Genomic DNA, 22,408 nt, shown 5'->3' on the forward strand with positions numbered 1-22,408 from the left:
CGTTTAAAACGCATGGAGCTTTTTTCAGGGCAGCTTAATTAAACCCAGGTCCAGCCTGGCCTGAAGCAGAGAACCTCAAATGGAAACTGTTTGTTTCCAAAAATCGTCTTGATAAATGCTCTCAGTGTTCTCAACACAAGCAGAGCATTTCCAAGAGCGGCCGTGGAGTTTTCCCTCTTTTCCCCAAGGAATTGTATGAATTTATTGCTGGTCCATTCGCTGCATGTTGGAAATAAATATAGCAATAAATATAGCATTGCTTAGTTTGGTCCTTTGGTAGCCCTTTCCCTGCAGAGATGTGCCTCGGCTGCAGAAAGGAACCAAGGCAAAATGATGGCTGTTAAACAATGCAGCTGATCCTTTTTATGTGGATCTAACCTCTTTGACAGAAGAAAACGATTTACTGTTGTAATACAAACTCCATCCATCCATACATCCAACCATTCTATAAGATCCATCTGGTTATAGCAGTTCGTACCATTTAGTAGATTGGTTCTTTGAATGGAAATCATGGGTCCTATTACGTTTATTTTGATGCTAGGAAAGCACTGAAGGGATAAATGAAATGTATTTTTAGTCTGTCGTTTTCTTTCTATTGTTCCAAAAATCCCATGAAAAGGTTAGAGCTTTGGCAAAGGTCACGCAGAGCTCACGCCGTCTCCTTCGGCAGCCATTGTGTATGCCGTCTTGCTATTTAAGGCTCCGAGGTCAGAAACAGCGGAAAAATCACACCCACGATGTTATTGAGTTGAGTGCGCTAATCTTTAGTCAGACCTTCGAAAAACAAGTACAGTACGCATCCTCCCTGCGGGGCATATTGTGATAATGCAGCGGTTTGTCCACAGATTCTCACTCATGGTTTTCCTCCTGCGAGGGTCCCTAATAAACATCTCTCCAGCATGTATTTTTGGGCCTAATATCTCGAGGGGTCAGCCTCAGCTAGCTTAACTGGAAATGTCTTTCCCACTGCGTGGATGAGCACAGGCTGAAGGCAGATATGTTTATTGACTTTAGAAGTTCCCCTAGAAGGTTTGTTCCACGGCCCGACCATAAACAGGATCTCTGTGTTTTCACTTTGCTATTCTTTATGGGTCCTATCAGAGGGTCGTCGGCAGCTGCCTGCAGTGACCTCGGGGAGGGAAACTTTGTGAATATTGTGGCTTCAAGCCCTTTAGTTTTTCGGCGAAAAGGACTTCTCCTCCTACCAGCGGAGGCCTCTAAATGAACACGGCCATGTTGATATTTCTTCTCCAGCGCCGAGGTGAAATAAGTCCACGTCAGCGGCGCTTGCCCAAACACTGCTTGCCATGTGCTTAAACAGACGTCAGCCTTGGAAAGGAGGAATGTGAATCAGAGAGTGCGCCAAAGTACAGTTTGGACATCAATTTCGAGACACGCAGGGAGCACGGCGCTGAAATCGCCCGTCCTCGGACTGTTTAAGCTCAGTGTAAACTCAAACTTCAGCCCAGCGCCGGTCCACTTGTGTTTACTTTTTAAAAATCTGGTCACAATGTCAACAGTGGTTTCATACCACCTGTATGCAAGCCAAACACGGGGCTCCGGTCATGTTTAGATTAGAAGAAAAGAAATGTCCTTTACGGTAACCTCCGTGGGGGAAATTCAGCAGAGAAACGCTCTGGGCTGAGTAGGAGCGGCTGAATCTGGCGGCCTGCTCTCGTGGCGCTGGAAGCTGCTTGGCGATCCCAGGCAGCTCTCTCGCCTCCTCTTCTTAAAAGTCAACAAAAAGTTTTTTCCAGTTTGAATGGAAACTTCTGTTAGAAAAAAAACACTCAATAAACTGGTATAGAGTAGCTATCTAGCACTGTCTTAGGTAGAAAATCTTGTGTAAGCTGTGGCGAGCATTTCTATTCAGCTTCCTTTGGTCTCTTACAGCTAAACAAAATCCAACGTAAGCAATTGCCTTCAAAAGTCTCCCTTAATTAGTAAATAGTCAGGTATGTAATTTAACCTTAGAATAATATTAGCTGTTCCATGAAGGCCTCAGAGGTTTGCTGTTGACCATTAGTGAACAAACAGCATGAAGACCAAGGGACACAGCAGACAGGTCGGGGATAAAAGTGGAACGTTAAAGCAGGGTTAGGCTCTAAAACAATATCCCATCATCTCACAGAACGCTGTTCAATCCGTCATCTGAAAAAGAAAAGCAAACGGCACCACTGCTATCCATTCTTCATATGTATTAGTGGCTAAAAGAAAGTCGTTAAAAAAGGCAATAAGAGGTCCCTGCTAGCAGTTTTCCATTAGTGTGCTGCCCAGCAAACATGTTTACAGAGGGGCTGTGGCTGGATGAGACCAGAGTTGATCGAATGAGGGTTTTTTTTTTACCACACATGCAAACTACTGTGTGGCAGGAAAATAACTATGTATATCACCCTGAACACACCATCCCTGTGGTGGAAGATGGTGGTGGCTGCATCATGCTGTGGGGATGCGTTTCTTCAGCAGGAACAGGGGAGCTGGTCAGACTTTATAGAACATGGATGGAAGAGTCATGGAAGGAAATAAATAGGTTGAGTTCAAAGGTTATCCGTGTGATAAAAAAAAACGGCCCAGTCAAAGTCCTGACCGAAATCCAACCGAGAATCTCTCACAAGACTCAAAAACAGACCCAATCTCCATCCAATTTGACCGAGCCGGAAGGAATTTCGCCAAGAAACTGGCAAAAATGTCAGTTTTTAGATGCACAAAGTTGAATACAAACGCATGGAACCCTTTTAAGATTTTTGAATGTGATTTTTTATCTTTAACCACATATATGTGTTTCTGTTTTTTTCTTTCCTCTTTACAGTTATGGACTACTTCCTGACGTAGTCCTAGATTTTAATCAGCGGTAGCACAATAAAGGGAGCAAAATACGAACGCTGCACAGCTTTTCAGATTCGTGAAAAACTTTAAAAGCCTTCCACTTCACAATAAGGCACAACTTTGAGTTGGTCATGACCTCCAAATGAGATATTTGTGGTTGGAAATTGGCTCAGTGTTTAAAAATTGCAGTAGTGTGAACATTTTTTTTTTTGTTAAGTGCTTTCTTTATGATGATTGCATCAGCTTTTTTGACCTAACCGCAGAGCAGAGTAATACAGAACAGCGCAGAAGGAAGTATCTGTTACTGTCGTTCAGCAGCGGATCGGCTGAGAGTTGGGGAAAGATCCTTTAAGAACGTTTAACTCAATAAGTAAAAAGATGAAGGATCGGCTGATTGGGTCTCAGTGGCTCAGTTCCCTCTGCATTAAGGATTCATCTGGTACCTGTCTTCTTATACCTTAATGTACCGTTACATAGGTTCTTCTTTATACCACACACACAAATATCTTCCTTTTTCTGCGTCGTCAATGCTCTCCTCTGACACTTCCTCTTCATGTATTTCTTCCACGCCCTAAATCCTTCACGTTCTAACAGTGTTAAGGAAAGCTGAGGGTGTGTGTTGCGTTTTCAGAGACCGTTTGTGTTCGGGTAGCTGCGCGCATGTGTCAGAGACCTTAAATGACAGGTTTCAGCAGCGTGTTCAGAGAGTGTGTCTCCCAATCCGTTGAACACTACCCTGTAGCCGCATAAATGCTCGGCACATGTTCCCCCCATGTGTGTCCAGCCTTAAATTACACTCCCAAACCACCACAACATGAGCCGCTGCGGTAACCCGTGTAAAGTCTGCATGTCTTTGGGGCAGAGTGCGACGGCGTATTAAAAGTTTTAAAGGGGCTCTGCTTCACTGTTTTACATTTACGGTCTTTGCGTAAGTTTGCACAGTGACGCTGCGTCTTTTTTTGCATTAAGGGTCGGATTCTTCCGGCATTTTCCTGTTTTGATGTTCGATCCGGGAAAAAAAAATGCCTGCACCAAAGGGGTAAAATTATCAAATATAACTGGAACACGGTAGGGAAATGTCCCGGAACATGACAGATAGCATATTCGGCTTTCTGCTGGCGACACAGCCTGCGTCCTGTGATAACGAGAAGGCCAGATAACGCAAAAAAGCCTGAGAAGATTATTCGTATTCATGCAATAGAACTTCATGCAAAAGGTGTTTAGACGGACATATGTTCTTCATGCATATTCAGGAGAAGTAGAGTCTTAGAGCTTTACTTGGAATGAGAAACTTTTTTTTTTTTGTGTGTGGATCTGTCATGAATCAATGAGCCAGTGACCAAACTACGTGTTCTTGGATGCATTTGGTTTTGACTTTAGTGAGATTCAAATGAACGTTTGTGCCATAATTTTTCTGCTGGATTCAGAACTACGACTTCTATGCAGGATCCTGCAGCACATTTTTGCTGTTTGTTCTCGATGTTTATATTTAATACTTTTATTACAAAGTTTACACTTAATTAATAGATGTGCTTTGGTCCTTAGAAACAAAAACCCAAGTAAGGCAGACCAGACCCTTAAAGAAAGCTGTAAAAGCATTATGATCGGTGCATCTCTGGGTTATTGCACCAGTAGAAGAGATTCTGTGGAAGTTTTCTCCTTCGCCTCATGGCTCAGATTGATGAATCTGCCCCGTTTGCTTTGGCCAGGCGTCCTCATAACTTGGAATCTTTTCACAAAGCACAGATTCTGGCTCCATCTGCAGACAGAGCGCTCCGTCTCTGGGCCTGCTCCAGTACAGATAGCACAGAGCCACATAATGGCTCCCGTTCATCCCCTCTCCAGTTCTCTTTTTAGTCTCAGCTCCCTCCTCTCCCTCCTCCTCGTCCTGGATCTCACCCTCTCCACATACCAAAGAGTGAAATCAATTAATCAAGCGGCAGGCTGACTTGTCCCTGTCCAACTCCCCCTGGTGGCAAACTCTTTATAAAATAGTCTGTCACAGAGAAATGCTTTGAATTGAGCGAAAAGTGTTTAGTCTGTGAGAAATCTGTGGCTCGGAGTAACTGTCTGGATCCTTGGCTCAAAATAAGGCTTAACTCTGTTAAGAAAGCTGGCTTTTACTGCAACACAAATTTGGCTTTTGCTGTTTATTCTTCTTAATGTTATGATCACTTTTTGCATTTTTTGTTCTATCTTCTGCAGAAGAATCTTCTAACACAATGAAGGTGGCTTCATATATCCTCATCGGTGTGGGCTCTCTGACGATGTCCATGGGCTTCTTCGGCTGCATCGGGGCCATCTATGAAATCCGTTGTCTGCTGGGACTGGTGAGGAGAAACGCGCACTGTTTGAAGGAGCTCGGACGCTCCGTGCCACAGTTCAGTTCCTCTCTTTAGAGCAGTGAAGCTGATTTCATCAGCGCAGACTGCAGCATGAGAGAAGCATTATCAGGAAACCCAGCTGTGGTGAATTTAAAAAGTCTGTTGTCAGACTTCAGTTGTCACACACTGAAGGTTTTTTTTTTAAAATCTATTATTAAAAAGAACAAACAAATGAACAATCTCTGTTAGGGCTGTGCATAAAAATCGATAAAAAGATTAATATTGATGTTTTTAAAAACGATTTAATATCCATATTCTGGCTTTCAATATCAATATACCTCCCAACCCCTAGGGGGCGTTATTACAGCGCACCATTACTGTTCACAGAGAGGAAGTGAGACGGATTTGTTAAATGCATTGAACCAATGCACTTTATCTTCTTGTTAATATATCAGTGTTCAATAATTTCAACATAAATATAATATTTGACTGGTTTTGGTGATTAAATGACTGAACATTAATTTGAAAGTAATAAATATCGATATTGGAATCAAATCAAATCAAGCTGAGCTATATGGAGAATCGTATTGAATCGAGAATAGTATCGAATCGGCTCAGCCTAGATGATACCCGGCCCTAATCTCCGTAGTGTTTAGGGTCTGTGGCCAGATGGAAGTTGAACCTCTGTCGCTTGCAGCCTCTGATGGGTTTCCTTCCAGTATTAACCTTCATCTCGCTCCATCCATTTCCATATAATCTGTGTCCATTACTGAAGAAAAGCGTCCCCGTAGCATAATAGTGCCACTTCCTCATTTACCTGTGGGGGCATTATGTTCAGCATATTAGTTTTTCATGCAGGCCAACTTTTGTACGTCACTTAACCCGACAAAATAAACTCCAGTTTTTACCGTGGATCCACCTGCCCGGCCACTCGAGCTTGGCTTATAACGCGTGATAGATTCCTGCTGACACTAAAGCCCTTGAACACTCCTGCTAATGTGTTAGGTTGTGAGCTGGCAGCGGGCTCGGTGCTGCTGAGAGGAGAGAGGTGTCCGGGATAAAAGCAGGGCTATGTGTGGAGGGGGTGGCTTTGACAAGAGTGGGGGGGGGGGGGGTGGCTTTGACAAGAGTGGGGATGGGTGCCTGACCTCAACAGCATTAAACCTGCAAGGGGTTAACGAAAGAACTGACATGACCCATTTCTCTGAGTGACAGAGACCAGCTGGCGCCAAACAACCCCCCCCCCACCCCACACACACACACACACACACACACACACACCAATTACACACTTAAGCATTCTTGACTGCGGAGGGTTTTGTCACTGAAACCGTCTGGAATTCAAACTTTAAATTTTGTACAAAAAAGCAGGTTCCTACAAGACATGAGACAGTTACTGGTATCAAGATATACCAAGATTCTGAAATCTTATTGCTTCAAAAGCACAAAGTTTTTACGTTATGCAGTTTGATTAAAGTCAGTTTTCTCTACCCCTCCCCCACCTGTTTCTGTGCAGTGACAGTCAGCTGGGTGAAAAGAAAGGATGCAACGCTTTTTCGGCACTTAGAACAAAGACTTGCCCAATCTATTTGCCAGTCAGATCCAGATAGCATTATTATTATTATAATTATAATAATTTAGGTTATAGCATTTTAGTAACAGTGGAAATAACTGTTATTTTATCTTAGGAATAAAACAGATTGTGCTTCACATTCTCGTATTACATTACATTTCATATTCCATTTTTATATCTACTCAACTGCATCATACCGCTGGGATCTCATGTTCGCCCCGCCTAGTTCCTACGCAGTACTGAAAAGCATGGAAGTTCCTTTTATTATTATTTTTATCTATATTTATAAAAGGATGGAGACCTTTTTGCATTTCTTAAAATAAATGGTTCATACAACTTTATGCTATGGGATGTCAGAGGAGCGGCACCAATCAACGGACCAGAGATCGGAGTCACATGATTTTGCTCTGATTGGCTCGGGTTCAGGGCTCAGCATCAGCGCTGCATTAAATGCATAAAGTGGCTCTAGTCAAAGTGGCCCTGTATGAAGTCCAGTCCATTTACAATTCAAAGCCATTATACCCGTCAACTGTTTAGTTGAGGATTAGTCTGGTCGAGGAACTGTGGACCAGCTTTCATTTTACTCTGGATGGGAATATTGTTTTACAAACATCATTTGTACTAAAGAATATTTTCAACCTGTGATTTAAAGTGTAAATTAGAACACTGGTAGCCAAAATAGATGTCTTAGATTTTCATAAGTGTGGCGTTCTGCTCCATCACTGTTAGAAATAATACAAAAAATAGTCTATTCAGTACAGCAGCCGAAGAGATTAAAGTATAAAAGTATGAACCAAGTTATTTTTTTTATCTCTGTTATTACTGCAATATCTTCAGCGTTTTGTGCGAAGATGTTAAATATTGCTTCCTGTTATGTTTATTTCCCACAGTACTTCACCTGCCTTCTGCTCATCCTCATTGCTCAAGTCACTGCGGGTGTTCTCATTTACTTCCAGAGAGATCTGGTAAGAGACACGCTCTACTTTTTCCCCCCCAGTTGTTACTTTTTTCTCTTCCTTTTTATTTATTTTTCATTCTATTTCAGTAGATTATTGTATAGTGTTCTCTAATCGTGTGTTTTCACCCCTGAAACCCCTGTTTCTCATACGCTGCGCCTCACCACGTTTCCCTCTGTGGGCTCAGCTCTTTGCCAGCCGAGGTGTTTGTGTTTCCCCTCACAGCTGTAACCGGTGGAATGTAGGTGTTGGGTAAAAAAAAAAAAACCTGTCAGGGAACCCACCGCATCCTGTGATGAAACACGTTTTCTCAGATGATCAAATGGAAATTCACAGGATGTCAGTTTGAAACTGAAATGAATTCAGATCCGGATAGAAAAAGGAGATAGAGGAAGTAGCGAATGGATTGTTTGCGTTGAGCGATTTTATTGTCCTCTTAGTTAGGGAGGTTTTTAGCTTTCTTATGTGGGACGGACTGAGGGTCACAGATCTCTTCTGCTAAAACACAGAAGTGCAGTTATTGTTTCAGGGACAATAAACACTTCTGTCACGTCTCTGATAACACACTGCCCCCTATAGGTGGGGTCAATTATGAATAGAAATACATTGTAGGATATTTTAAAGGCCCTGAATAGAAGTTAGAATAACTTTACTCAAAAGTATCAGGGACGCTTTTACATATTTTCTATGAAAGAGGAATAAATGCCACCTTATTAAATAAGACCCCTTCAAATAAAGCTACAAAAAAACAAAGCAAGAAATTGGACTGTATATAACTTGATGTGAGTCTGGCGAATGGCGTGTGAACTGATTTGGGTTCCATATGTTTGGTTCTGAATCGGACCCGTTTCCCTGATAAAGTGGCAAATATTATGAACTGTGACTAAATTGAATGAAAAGACTTGTTGGATTTTATGGGAAAGCCACAAAAACTCAAAAGAACCATGTTTTCTTGAAAGAGCAGCTCTTGTGAAAAATTCAAAAGAAATGAAAAAAGCTATACAAAACTGATTTTGTAAAAGTAAAGTGAGAAAGATCAAACAGATCTGAATAATTTTTGTTCATTCGACATATCCTTAAACAAAACAATAATAATCATAAAAATAATAATGATCAATAGGAGCAGCATCTCTTTTTATATTAGTCAGTCTGCTTGTAAAATAACATACATTAGATGATGTATTACCGAGGTGATAAAGGAGATATTTTGCACTTTGTTGTATCCAGACGTTGAAGCGTAACCTAACTGGAAAGGTTAAGTGAATTAGTGCAAAAACTCGTCTGCCGCCTTGTTAACTGGTGTCCCTTTGTTATAAAGATCTCCTCTGACTTAAAGTACCTCACTAAAGCGAGTACGTCCCTCACATTTCTGTTAATATTTTGTTATATCTTCTCATGGGACAACAAAGATATAACAGTTTAATGCAATGTAAGGTAATCAGTGTAGAGTTTGTATAAGAGATGTCTGAACTGCTGGAAACTAAAGTGAGTTCATCCCTAAGTGAAAATGTCCCAAATTGTGCCCAAAGTGTCCAAAGACTTTTATTTTCTAATAAAGTCTCTTGAGCCTGGAGTTCACTAGAGCTTAACAGGTTGCCATAGAATCCTCTTCCTTTCCTCCATGAGGACATCCAGGAGCCGGTGGATGTCAGAGACCTTGTGCTCCTCCGCCTCCCATTGGCGGACGCTCCTGAGATGCTCAGTAGGGCTTATAGGTCTGGAGACATGCTGGTTCAGTCCAGCCCTTTGCCTTTGGTTTCTTTAGCAAGGCAGCAGTTGTCTTCCAGGTGTATTTGGGGTCATCATCATGTTGGAGAAGTGCCCTTCAGCCCAGTGTCTAAAAGGAGAGAGGAGGCTGCTTATGTCACAGTACATGTTGGCATTCATGGTTCCTTTAAGGAAATGTAGCTGCCAGCCGCCTGCGGCACACATGCAGCCCCACAGCATGACACTCCCACTACCATGCTTGACTGTGGGCAAGACGTACTAGTGTTTTCACTCCACCACACACTCTGGACACAATCTGAGCCAAATAAATATATCTTGGTCACATCAGACCACGGGATCTGGGCTTTGTTTGTGATGTACAGTATTTTTATCATCCCTGAGGATCCAGGTACAACAGGACTGCAGCTGCCTTTAATACTGAGGTAGTTTACTTCTGATAAACTGATCCTATCAGATCCTATAGAAAAGGGAGCCAGGCTTTAGTGTTTGTTTCAGGGGGAGTGTTTTGTGTGAACGCCTCCGTGTCTGACACGTTCTGTTCTCTGGACAAGGGCGTTCTTTCCCAGGAAAAAAAAAAAAAAAGAGAAAACTACCTCCCTTGATAAACTTCGGCACTCAGCGGGATTCAGCTGTGAGCGCCGCAACATGTATGTGCGTTTGCCTGCGATGGCACATGAGAGCCTGCGGCCTTTGACGCAGCCCCTGTGTTTAAGGCTCACCACAGGGCAGGGCGGTGTGCGCCTTCCCAGAACAGGGTGAGGCTCACACTCGTCATGCGTAGAGCTCCGAGGCCGCTTCGCAGCTTCTGCCCTGTGGTCTTACACACATAAACACAGAGTAGGTCCCCGTTTTAGCGCTGTCGGTGCAAATGCTTCTCCTTCCTACATGTGTGAACTGTGGCATTTTGCTCAAAAACATTAGCCATGCATGTTGATGATTACCTATGGGAAAGGATTTTAATTTTGCTGTCTTTCTTTTTCTGTATTTAGAGCCATTCTCCTGCCGTTCACTGTCTAGTTTTTTGAATAATTAATGCTTAATCTACAAAAGCGGGGTGCATCATTTATGCTGAATGCTTTTTAGAACTGGCAGGTTTCCCCCAGGGAGGCTTCAGGTAGTCACAAACAATGAACAGTGAACAGGCGTGAGATACAGGATTTAAATCACTTTACTGACGGATTATTTAAATACCCGTCAGCTGGGTGCAGAGTTCAGACTCATTCGTTCTGTGGAAATTCGCCTGCTCTTCCCCAAAGGTTGGCAACAAATCAGAGAAACCTTTTTGCATATTTATTGTTATCTGAAGAGGTTAATGAGCATGGAATGATAATCCTTGTTTATTAGTGCAGTGGTAGTAATAATAACCACTGAGCAGCGGGGTTGCTTCTGATTGTTTTATATAACGGTGTGCCCTTCATTTACTGTTTCTCTCTAGCTGAAAGACGAGATGTCCAAAATCATTCAGGGAATGATAATCAACTACACCGGTCAGAACAAGACCACAGAGCACACCTGGGATTACATTCAGAGGAAGGTGAGTCAATGAATGCAGCTGGATGGGAAATAAATAACACCCTAACCTGTTTGGTGCATCTTCTTACAGGACAATAAGAGCAGGCTCCTGTCTTTTTGGTAAATGTTTCAGTGAACACCTGCAGTGCTATGAAAAAAGTACAGTATTTGGTATCTTCCAGGGTTCTGCTGGTTTGCACTGATTTTCCTTTTAAAACGATGCAGCCTGAGGGTTTGACAACCGATCCGATCCAGACGAATCTGTTTATCAACCAATTTAAATTGTGTAAAAAAATTTAACAAAAAAAAGGGGAAGTTTCTGGCTCTTAAAGTAAATTGATATTTTGGTGAACAGAACCCTGAATCGTAAGTCCATTTCGCAGTCACTTCTATCAATAAATCAGATTATTATTAAAAAGTTAATTTATTTCCATAACTCAGTTAACTAAATGAAACGCGTTATAAAGAATAATTACACAGAGTCTGATGTGTTCAAGGCTTTATTTTTGGTTATAATGATTTTACGCTTTCACCTAATGAAAACACAATGTTTAAGATTTGAATATTACCTGTATTGTACTGTATTAAAACAACATTTTTAACACAGAAATGTTGAGTTAGAGCCTGCTTAAATGTTTTTATCTTCAAATGTTGCATTTAATCTGACAAATGAGCCCCATCAGAACCCAGAATGGTCATATTTATGGAATAATCCAAATCTAGGTAATAAATGACCATTCATATTTTGTTTCTTTGCTCTAGCTTGTGAGCCAAAGGACTCTTTGGGAAATATCAGCCGCTTCAGACGTCAGTGTGAACAGATTTCACTGGAGCGGCTTTCTGCCATTTTGTTTCTGAACCACTGAGGCATCGTGAAAGACTTTTAGTGTTTCAGCGCTCGTGGTTTCAGTGATCGATACTGCAGTCGCCGTTAAGGCTCAGTAGGAGACCATGTATGTGTTGCTCTTTGGATGAACTGACTCAGCCCGTAGTCTGGATCTCTCCTCTTTGTTTTCCCACTTCTCTCGTGAATCCGCTTTTGTTCTGATGTGTCTGGAAAAAGCTCCCAAGATGAAATCGCCTTAAAAGATTTGGCCTGTGCCTGATTTTCTCATCTTTCTCATCTGTCTTATAGTTTTTTCTGTTCTTGCTCCCCTTTGCTCACATCTTCCCTGTCATCCATGTCACCAGATGAAATGCTGCGGGTGGACCGGTCCAGGCAACTGGTCAGAGAACCTTTTGATCAAGAACAGCACGCAGAAGCTCTACTCGTGCTCGTGTCGCAACGATTCCCTCCCCGGCACTGACGTGAAGGAGTTTGGCCTGTGTGACTCCCTGTCTCCACAGCCACCTGTCTATGAAACGGTACGTAATGCTGTGGAAAATCAGCTCCGCTGCTGGAAAATCCCCACAGATGGTGGATTCCACCCTTTGTTCCCTGAGTTATTTCTAAGTTTTTTGGGTCCTGACAGGAACCAGTCTACTTCCAGTGATAATATCCAGTGTTAAAAGGGGTGTATGTATATATGTGAGCCTCAAAGTATAACATTGACAGTGTGTTGCCCAAAATAAATCCAAACTTCTGCACCTAAAGACTAGTTTTTCAGAATCCCTAAAGTTCTTGGTTGGATTATTGTTCCGTCCTGGAAAAAGAATCAAGGAAAATCCATCAGCAAAAGCCCAACATGAATGTTATCTGGGCCCGCGTTGAGTGTATGTAAACTTCTGACTGGACCTAGAGATGCTATATGACTATATGAGAGGTTTTCATGTTTTTTTTTTAAATAACTTTTGGAGGGTTGATCGTTGCAGTCATTCTAAAAATTGGATAAAAATAACTTTATTGGATATCAAATTGAAAAGCAACCTGTTTAAAAAGAAGTATTTCACCGGAGCGCTTCGGTGGCACGGGTGGTATGTGACTCCGGCCCATGGACCTTTGCTGCATGTCTCCCCCCTCACTCTCAGCCCCTTCCTGTCTCCCTACTTTCATTAAAGGCCGCTAGTGACACAAAAACGACGAAAAAATGGACATTTGCTCTAAACTAAGCAAATTTTTTTTTTTTCTGAGGTTTTCCCTTTCCTGCAGCATTTCATCAGACCTCACGCCTTAAATCATCACATCTCTGGCCTTGCTGTGCGTTGTGAAACTCCAGCTGCCAGCTCAGTGTGGCATTTCACTGGAACATAATCAAGCACGAGAAATCGCTGACCTCGGAGACAAGCTGTTTGTGTAGCGCCATTAGCTCAACACCAGGAAACCTCCAGGGTTCTGCTGTTTGGGCCGCGCGCCTCAGAAAGGTTACAGCCTCTGTTTCTGCCGGAGCTCCGTCCAAAGCCAACAGTTCTCTGAGCGTGTCCGGCTGCGGTCGCGTCTCAGCGTGTCACCCCCCTCCTTCTTGTGCACTCCTCAACCTTTTTGGTTATCTCCTGCAGGGGTGCATAACCAGCGTGGAGAGATGGCTGCTGGATAACTGTGCCATTCTTCTGGGGATCTGTGTCTGTGTGGCGGTTGTGGAGGTAGGATATGTATTTCTTCTTTGTTCAGATGTTTCATATCATGTACAGTGCTTTGTAAAAAAAAAAACATTGGACTTTCCCACATTTTATCAGGATTTTATGCGGCAGATGAAGGCAAATAAATTATAGAAAGTGGTTTATTTTGTTTACAATTAATAAAATCTGTAAATTGCTGCACTCATTTATCTCCGGTCTCTCTAATACGTCTAAATGAAATTCAGTGCAAGCGCTTGTTTCCAGTTGTCACCTAATTGGTAAAGAGAGTTCCCCAGTGTGTAATTTGATCTCTATAAATCCAGCCATTCGGTCAGCGCCTTGGAGGTTTGTTAGAGAACATGAGAGAACAAACAGCATCATGAAAAACAAGGAAGAGAAGCAGAGATGGGTTGTTAAAATATATATATATATATATATATATATATATATATATATATATATATATATATATATATATATATATATATATATATATATATATATATATATATATACCAAGCTACCAAGGCCCGGCCGTCCACCTAAACTGACGGGGCAGGAGGCGAGAGCATTAATCAGAGAAGCAGCCAAGAGGCCCACGGTAACTCTGGAGGAGTTCTGGGCGACCCAAAGAGAAGGAGGTAGAATCTGACAGGACAATTGTTCATTGTTCTTATGAACAAGTGGCAAAAAGAAAGCCATAATTGAAGGAAATTCATAAAAAGTCCCATTCGCGTTTTCCTACAAGCCACGTATGGGACGCAGCAGAAGGTCCTCTGTTCAAATGAGACTAAAATGAAGCTTTAAGATAAGTAAAATACTAATTGGCACCCTGCATATCTCCACGTCATGCTGTGGGGATACTTTTCTCTAGCAGGGACAAGCGAGTCGGTCAGAGTGGATAGGACGAGGGATGGAGCTGAATATGGGACAAAAGCAGGGAAAAGAAAAGCCTTCAGAAACTGGGGCGATAGTTCTTCTTCCTGCAGGACCGTGGCCACAAACCTACAGCTACAGTGGAATGGTTTAGATAAATCACAGTCATGTGCTAAAAACGGTCTAGTCAAAGTCAAAGATTGCTGCGTACACACGTGCCGAGCTGGTAGAGACATCCAGACAACATGTTAACGTATGACAGGGTTACAAATCCGAACCGGGAGGTTGCCGTGGTTTTAATATTGGGCAAAGCTACAAACGCACACTATTCTCATGTCCACTAGTTTCACAGGAGACGCAGTTTAAATAAAAAACATAAAACGTTGAGAATTTGTAGGAAAATATGGCAAATGTATATTCTTCAGGTCCAAAGAGACGTTCCCAGTTTCCAGCGAAAGCCTGTGTGTGTTTAGCGTGAACGCGTGATCATTTTGTTGGTGGGTTTAATTTCTGATGACAAATCTGATAACTCCATTTGCTGCAGCTCCTGGGGATGATCCTCTCCATGTGCCTGTGCAAGAGTGTCGTCCAGGAGGATTACAGCAAAGTACCCAAGTACTGAGCCCAGCACGAAGCCAGCCACACGTTAAACACAGATGGACGGACTCTGCCTTTCTCTCCTCTACGCGCACACACACACACACACACACACACACACACACACACACACACACACACACGCAGAAATTGAGACAGCTGTCTTCACCGTCGGAGGTTCTCGTGTCTTGACAGCTGTGCAAATTTCTCACGCCCTCGCCCGACGTGTCCCACGCTCAAAAACTCACACACAGCTGTCAGTCAAAGCTCGACACACACGTTGGACTCATATTTAAAGCGTTGTCCTTTGATGTTTTTATTATTATTATTATTATTTTATTCTTCAAAAGCTCAAGAATTTTGTCATTGGATTCTATGCAAAAGGTCCATTTAGATTTTAAGCGGTTTTGTCTGCGCTGACCTCAGTGCTAGATTGAGCACTTTAGTGACATTTTTTTTTTTTTGGGGACATTTTCACTCCCGATTTCTAGTCAGGCAGGTGGGAGGGAAACCAGAGAGAGTGTGTGTGAAGGCCCCTCGGTAGGATCGCTGCCACCCTGTGAACCTACACCTGGTATTATTGGTGCTGAGTAAGGCTTGCTCCGCTCAGGGCTGCTGCGGTGGAGCTTTTTGGTTTGGTTGGGTTCACAATCAGCGCTCTGCACCCAGCAACCCTGACATGAGCCTCCGCTGACCCCGCCACCTCCTCCTCCTCCCTATTGTCCTTCATCATCCCCTGAATCTCTGTCTTCCTGTCGGCTGGAAGCAAGCAGCCCCACATGAAGAGTATGTGTGACGTGTTGAGTTCTTATTTTGTATCTGTTCTTTTTTTATATATATATATATTTTCGTGTCATCTGTTCCTTTTGACTGTACATATGCTCACTAAGGGATTAAGGCACTCTGGTGCTCGGTCAGCACTTCATATGGGAAAGTTTTCACCCACATGCTCTTGTTTTAAGAGCCCTACTGTTCTTTGTTTCCTCCCCATTGTTCACGATGTGCAGACCGCAGCTCCCATCGCAGCTCGTCAGCGCTATTTCGGTCCGAATCGGAGACTTTGGAATCCCTCGCGTGAATCTGTCATCACTCATCAAGCCATATTGTTATTTCTTTTAATGTTTTTTGGCGAACAGAAAGCCCTCCGCTCCCCGTCGCGGTGCCCAGCGTAGTTATTTAAGCTCTTTTTGTAATTAAAAGACAGCCACAGTCCGTTTCCCCTGCGCTCGCGTTGTTCAGTGCCTAATACATTAACTGCTCTGGTTTATACAGGTGCATGTCAATTATCTCAAAAAGCTAATTTATTTCAGGGAATCAGTTCCAAAAGGGAAACTCTTATTAATCCATTTCACACATAGTGAAAATTTATGTCAGCTCATTTCGATGGTTGGTTGGAAGTTTAGTTTCTTAGAAAATGTGATTGTTACATAAGATGTGAGGTCTTTCATAGCGGCCGTCGGCTCTTCTAGAGGTTTGTGGGCAGGCGCCAATTCCTGCTGTAAAATGAAATCTGCATCCTCATCAAAGCTTGTCCACCAGAAGAAAGCATGAATTGCTCTAAAGTTTCCCGGTAGACGCTGACCTCGGACCTCAGAAAACACAGTGGAGCAACACCAGCAGACGACATGGCTCCCCAAACCATCTCTGACTGTGGAAACTGGATTCTGTGCGTCTCCACTCTTCCCCCAGACTCTGGGACTTTCATTTATAAATGAACTTAAGAATCGTCTCTCATATGAAAAGAGGACTTTGGACCCCTGATCAACAATCCGGTCCTTTTTCTCCTTAGCCCAGATAAGACGTTTGCCTCCCAGGTCCTGGTTGGTCTTTGTGTGGAAAGCTTGGTTTTGCTTCACAATCCTCTGAAAACTTTGGTAATCCATCTTGCTTGTGCAGTTTCCTAACACAAAAAGTCCTTTTCATTTATATGCTTGAGATACAGCACCCTGCGCACAACCAGCTTCTTTAGTAATTAACTTTGATGGCTTACCTTCATTGTGGAGGATGCCGCTCGCTCCCTGCTGGACGAATGCCAAGTCAGCAGACTTCCTGCTGACTTGGTGATTTTGTAGAGCATAACTAAACATTTCTGTAGTAAAAAATTCTCTCATTGTTCTTATGCAATATTCAGATTTTCTCAGAAACTAAATTTCAGGTTTCTTGTCAGTCATAATTTTCTAATTTAACAAAAAGAAATATAACTTTGTGAGTAATAATTTTATCTATATATGAGTTTGTTTTTTTAAGTTGAGGTGCTGAAACAAATAAAATGTTGTAAATGTTATTCTACATTATTTAGATACAGACTGTAATATTGAGAAGAAGGAAAAACTTTTTTAAAAAGCTAAGTTGTTGCATGTTTATTAAGACATCTTTCTGTCATGCGTCCTAGAAAACCTCTGTTCTCTTGTGCCACCCCCACCCCCATCCATTTCAGTTTAAAAATACAATAATAATCTGTGTTTAATGGTACATGAGCGAGCAGACTGCATGTTTTATGTTTTTCAGTCCTTCCTCCTTTTACATGATGTTCACCTATCACCCGTATGCCAAAAGAGGAAACAGTTTGAATTGAATTGAATTGAATTGCGTTACAGTCAGCTTTCCTTCGGTTAGCCTCGCAAACTTCCACGTTAGTTTAACTTGATGGAAATTGAAGGCTTTTTGTATGAAATATTATGTGTAATGATGTCGTTTGGTAGAGTTAAAAAAATGTGGAGTTGAAAGTCATCAGAAGGTTTTCATCTTGTTTTTTTTTTTTTTTTTTGGATTTTAAGAATAAAACTTGAACTATTGAGAATCTGCTCGCCTCTCTTTTTTTCTTACTTTTAATTTTGTCACCAAATGTAATAATTTCAAATGCTTCTTACGTTAAACGGTCCAGTGCAGCTCAAATCAGCATGTGGTTTTGACGAGGCAGGCTCTGTGCTTAAACAGCCAGAAGATGGCAGTATGCACCTGTCACCAGTCATACCCTGACTATTTTAGGTGTAAGATGAAAGACAATGGAAAAAAAAAAAAAATAATTTATGTAAGATTCGCATTTGTAACGGTGAGCATTATCCCCCATATACCAATGAAATCTGCAATTTTAGTACATCTGAGCTGATCCATTTCTCTTCCTGCTGCCCAAGTGGAGCTGTCTGTTAATTGAGACGAACTACCCCTGTGGCGAAGAGCTCCTCGTATAATAAGATTGTTCCTCCGCAGTGCAGGAAAAGCTCTTCTCCAAAGATCCTGAGTGCATGGCTGTTTTTTTATGGGAAACAGGGGATTGCAACGGTGTCACGCCAGAAGCAAATTCCTCGGCGCAGACTGCTGCTCTTAAACTAAACAACACGCTCGCATCACGTACTCCCACTGGGCCCAGAACTCAAATCCACTGGGCTGTTGTGAGAATGTGTTACGTTATTTCCCTGTTAATTGCCTCTCCCTGCAAATTTAATTAGTCTGTTATGACCGGGTTTTTTTGTTTTACCGGGTCTTTTTTACATTGGGCACTTTCTTAATGCACATTTTCATACATGTCATGCAAAATAAACAATTATGCTGTTTAGGAGTTTTAGTAGCAGGAAGTAGCTGTTGCAACAGCGAGCTCAGAGATGTCAACTTTTGATTAAGATCACATGTCTGATATTGAGCAGCTGCAGCTGAGAATAAGGCCGAATACAGACAGGGATTCGGCATTTTTAAAGGTCATGAGATTTTTTCAGACCACTTAAACTAGTTAGCATGATGGGAAAACAAGGAAGGAGGTGAAATTGGCTTTTTGTTTTGATTTGCAAAAGGTCTTCTTCTGATGACTATTTACCATAATAGGAAACAGGAGAAATAGTATGTTTGCTAAAACCTTTTATTTTATTTTTTCAAATCGAGGTATTTTCCAATATAGCAAGTAGCAATGATGTCCTGATCATGTCCCAAGTATTAGGTTTGGGCTCTAATCAACTACCGATACCTGTCGGTGAACTTGTGTCTGATTTTATGTCAGCTGGAGACTGTTGACTTGACGCACCAGTTTATAAAAGCCAGACCCAGTTTTTTGGTGATCACTGCCTGTGAAATTGTATTGTGTGACCCAACAGGTCTGGGGTTTACCCCAGTCTAAGTGGTTTTCACCAGTTAAAATGACTCACAGTAGAGAGACTGTACTAGCTGCTGCAGCAGACGAATGCTCGAGTCGTGCAGAGAGCAATTGAAACTTGGCTCATTATGTCTTTTTGACGTTCAAAGCAAAACCAAAAGCCTACGGGACAGGAGAACAACTTTTTCCTGTTGGTTTTGTCCATCCGCGATTACCTGGAAACTCCCTGAAATATGATGCGAGCCAAATTATCAGGGAGTAATTTCAAAACAGAGCACACTACACACTACTTCAGCAGTCCCAGTTGAGTCAGCCGGTTATATCTTTTGAAACAATATCATGTCCTGCAGAAACTCACCTTGAGCCGACATATCTGGCGCTGTCAAGAAAAGAAAGGGACAGTGCAGCGTCTGAAATATTGAGAGGGAGACAATTACGATACTGTTCTGGACCAATACTAATGAAATGTGTTACATTACTGCCCGTTCATGTTGCTGAGTTTTAAAGCATATACCTGGCACTGATTATATCAAGATATTACAGGACTGTCTCAGAAAATTAGAATATTGTGATAAAGTTCTTTATTTTCTGTAATGCAATTAAAAAACATGAACTGTCATACATTCTGGATTCATTACAAATCAACTGAAATTTCGCAAGCCTTTTATTGTTTTAATATCGCTGATTATGGCTTACAGCTTAAGAAACACAAATATCCTATCTCAAAATATTAGAATATCGTGAAAAAGTATACTAGTAGGCTATTCAACTAATCACTTGAACCGTCTAATTAACTCGAAACACTGCAGGGTTTCCTGAGCCTTGAAAAACACTCAGCTTGGTTCAGTAAACTAAATCACAAGTATGGTAGTGGTTAAGAGACGACATAAGATTCTCACAGTAACTGGTGTACTGACCATGGCATTACTGTCCTTGATTGGCCTGCCAATTCCCCTGACCTGAACCCCATAGAGAATTTGTGGGGTATTGTGAAGAAGAAGCTGAAAGACACCAGACCCAACAAAGCAAATGAGCTAAAGGCCGCTATTGAAGCATCCTGGGCATCCATAACACCTCAGCAATGCCACAGGCTGACTGCCTCCATGCCACGCCGCATTGATGCAGTAATCTGTGCAAAAGGATTCCCAACCAAGTACTGAGTGCATTAATGGACATTTTCAAATGTTTGATTTTGTTTTGCTGTTATAATTTTTTTTTTTTACTTGGTCTGAGGAAATATTCTAATATTTTGAGATAGGATTTTTGAGTTTTCTTCAGCTGTATGCCATAATCAGCGATATTAAAACAATAAAAGGCTTGCGATATTTCAGTTGATTTGTAATGAATCCAGAATGTATGACATTTCATGTTTTTTAATGGCATTACAGAAAATAAAGAACTTTATCACAATATTCTAATTTTCTGAGACAGTCCTGTATACATGAATTCTCAGTGGTGGTTCTTGCTCAAGTCTGGCACAGAAGCCCGTCCTTTTGTGGCATATGCACGTTTTCTTATTGTTTTGACCAATAGATCAAACCTTTCACAAATCAAAACAGCTTAAAAAAATATGTAAATAATGTAAATGTAATGGAAGTGCATATAAACTGAGCTGAACAGAAGAAGAATTCAGCTCAGTTTTCTTGTCTCAGTCTAAGGTGGTCCTAAAGCCAAAAAGCGTCGAAAATGATGTAGTTTGGTTTGTTTTAATGCACTGTAAGAAATGGGGGTGGGAGCATTTCACCCATATCAAAAACAGCCAGCGGGGAGTTGTTATTAACAACTGGCCGTTCCTCAATGACTCGGATCAACCATGTTTGCTGTTAATTAGCTGCTGCTTTCACACTCTTCATGAATTTTATTCTCTTTGATGTTTCTGATTAATCGCTTATTTGTTTTGAAGTTAGCTTGATCAAATAAAGGAATATAAAAACCTTTCTGGATCCTAATATCTGAAAAACATTATTCATTTCTTTTTTCATTAATTGTTTTTGTAATGGAATAGCAGCTACTTTTTTTACTTTATTTTTGCACTGAGAGATTAACATTTGTAAGACCAAATCAAAAGGAACAAGAAACTGCATCAGTCCAAAGAACAAGTGCAAGACTAACAGATTCAACCGTTCACTTCGTGATTTTCTATTTTATTTTTTTTAACTGTGATGTTTTTGTTCGTACTGTCACAGGATATTATTCCGCTGCTGGATTCGCCTGACAGCTGACAGACACGCACAAATTCAAATAAATTGTTGAGGTCAGACAATATGAGGAAGGATGCTTCTCGGACACATCTGTCAGTCGGCGAGTTCAAGGCAGGGGAAGTGAGATGGATGATGGTCCCACCGGGGCCAAGTGAAGTAAAAAAGATGAGTGATGAACATGTTGAGTTAATGTTTACTAGACACCAAATAACCCAGATTGGTTTAAAGAATGGAAAGGGGAAAAAGGGATTTTAGAGATATTTGCCCTGTGAACATTTGAGGTTATATTTGTACAACAGATTTTTATTTTCTCTATTTTTTGCCTTGCAAAAGTATACGTGTAATTTTGAACATTTTCACATATTGTTACATTTCAACCACAAAACCACAAGCCTTGGTGAATTTAATGGGATTTAGTGTGACAAAAAAACAACAACTTAGTATTGCATAGTTGTCAAGTACAAAATAGAGTCAAATACCTGAATAATTAGATGTGCATTTTTATTTCCCTTTTTTGAAATAAAAATAAAAACCTAAACAACCCGTTGCCGTTAAATGTCTCTCAATATGTGAGCAGAGTCCTGGTGTGCACAGTTTAATCTCAGTATAAATCCACCTGTTCTCTGTGAAGTTCTCAGAGTTGTGTTAGATAACATTAATATAGAAACCACATCATGAAGACCAAGGAACAGAGCAGACAGGTGACATAGAAAGCTGTGGGAGAGTTTTAAACTAGATTCTCCAGGATCGTTCAAAGATAGAAAGTAAATGGCTGAGCTGCATGCATACTGAGATGTGACAGCCCACCTAAACTGACACGCCCGGGCCTAGTCAAAGTCCAACCCTAAATCCAGCTGTTGAGTAACAATGAAAATTGCTCTTCACAGATGTTCCCCATCAAATCTGACTGACCTTGAGGTATTTTGCAAAGTAGAATGAGCAAAAAATTTTTGTTTAGTTTATTGGATGTGCAAAGGTTGCAGAGAAATACGCCAAAAGACATGCAACTGTAATTGCGACAAACGTATCTAAACAGTATTGCCTCACTTTTTTTGTAACTTTTTATTTTTTTTTTACTTTTTATGTTTTTATTTCCAAAAGGCGAAAAATAAAAAGCTTACAATATTTTTCTTCCACTTCACAATCGGCCACTACTTTGTTCTTATCACAGAAACGTTATAGAAACCGCATCTGGTTGGTAACCAAATAGAGAGGGGGCGTGAATACTTTTTATT

General features: G+C 41.4%; 1 protein-coding gene across 1 annotated transcript in view; it reads left to right on the forward strand.

The window, feature by feature from the left end:
• Positions 1-17,690, forward strand: part of cd82b (CD82 molecule b) — a 33,688-nt gene extending 15,998 nt beyond the window's left edge. The window contains exons 4-9 of the mRNA XM_036148122.1: positions 5,032-5,156; positions 7,614-7,688; positions 10,843-10,941; positions 12,111-12,284; positions 13,356-13,439; positions 14,836-17,690. Of these exons, the coding sequence (XP_036004015.1) occupies positions 5,032-5,156; positions 7,614-7,688; positions 10,843-10,941; positions 12,111-12,284; positions 13,356-13,439; positions 14,836-14,913 (635 nt within the window). The 3' untranslated portion in view covers positions 14,914-17,690. The remainder of the gene's footprint in view (positions 1-5,031; positions 5,157-7,613; positions 7,689-10,842; positions 10,942-12,110; positions 12,285-13,355; positions 13,440-14,835) is intronic.
• The last annotated feature ends 4,718 nt before the right edge of the window (positions 17,691-22,408 follow it).

This window comes from Fundulus heteroclitus, chromosome 2 (assembly GCF_011125445.2).
Source record: "Fundulus heteroclitus isolate FHET01 chromosome 2, MU-UCD_Fhet_4.1, whole genome shotgun sequence".
Taxonomy (NCBI): Eukaryota; Metazoa; Chordata; class Actinopteri; order Cyprinodontiformes; family Fundulidae; genus Fundulus; species Fundulus heteroclitus.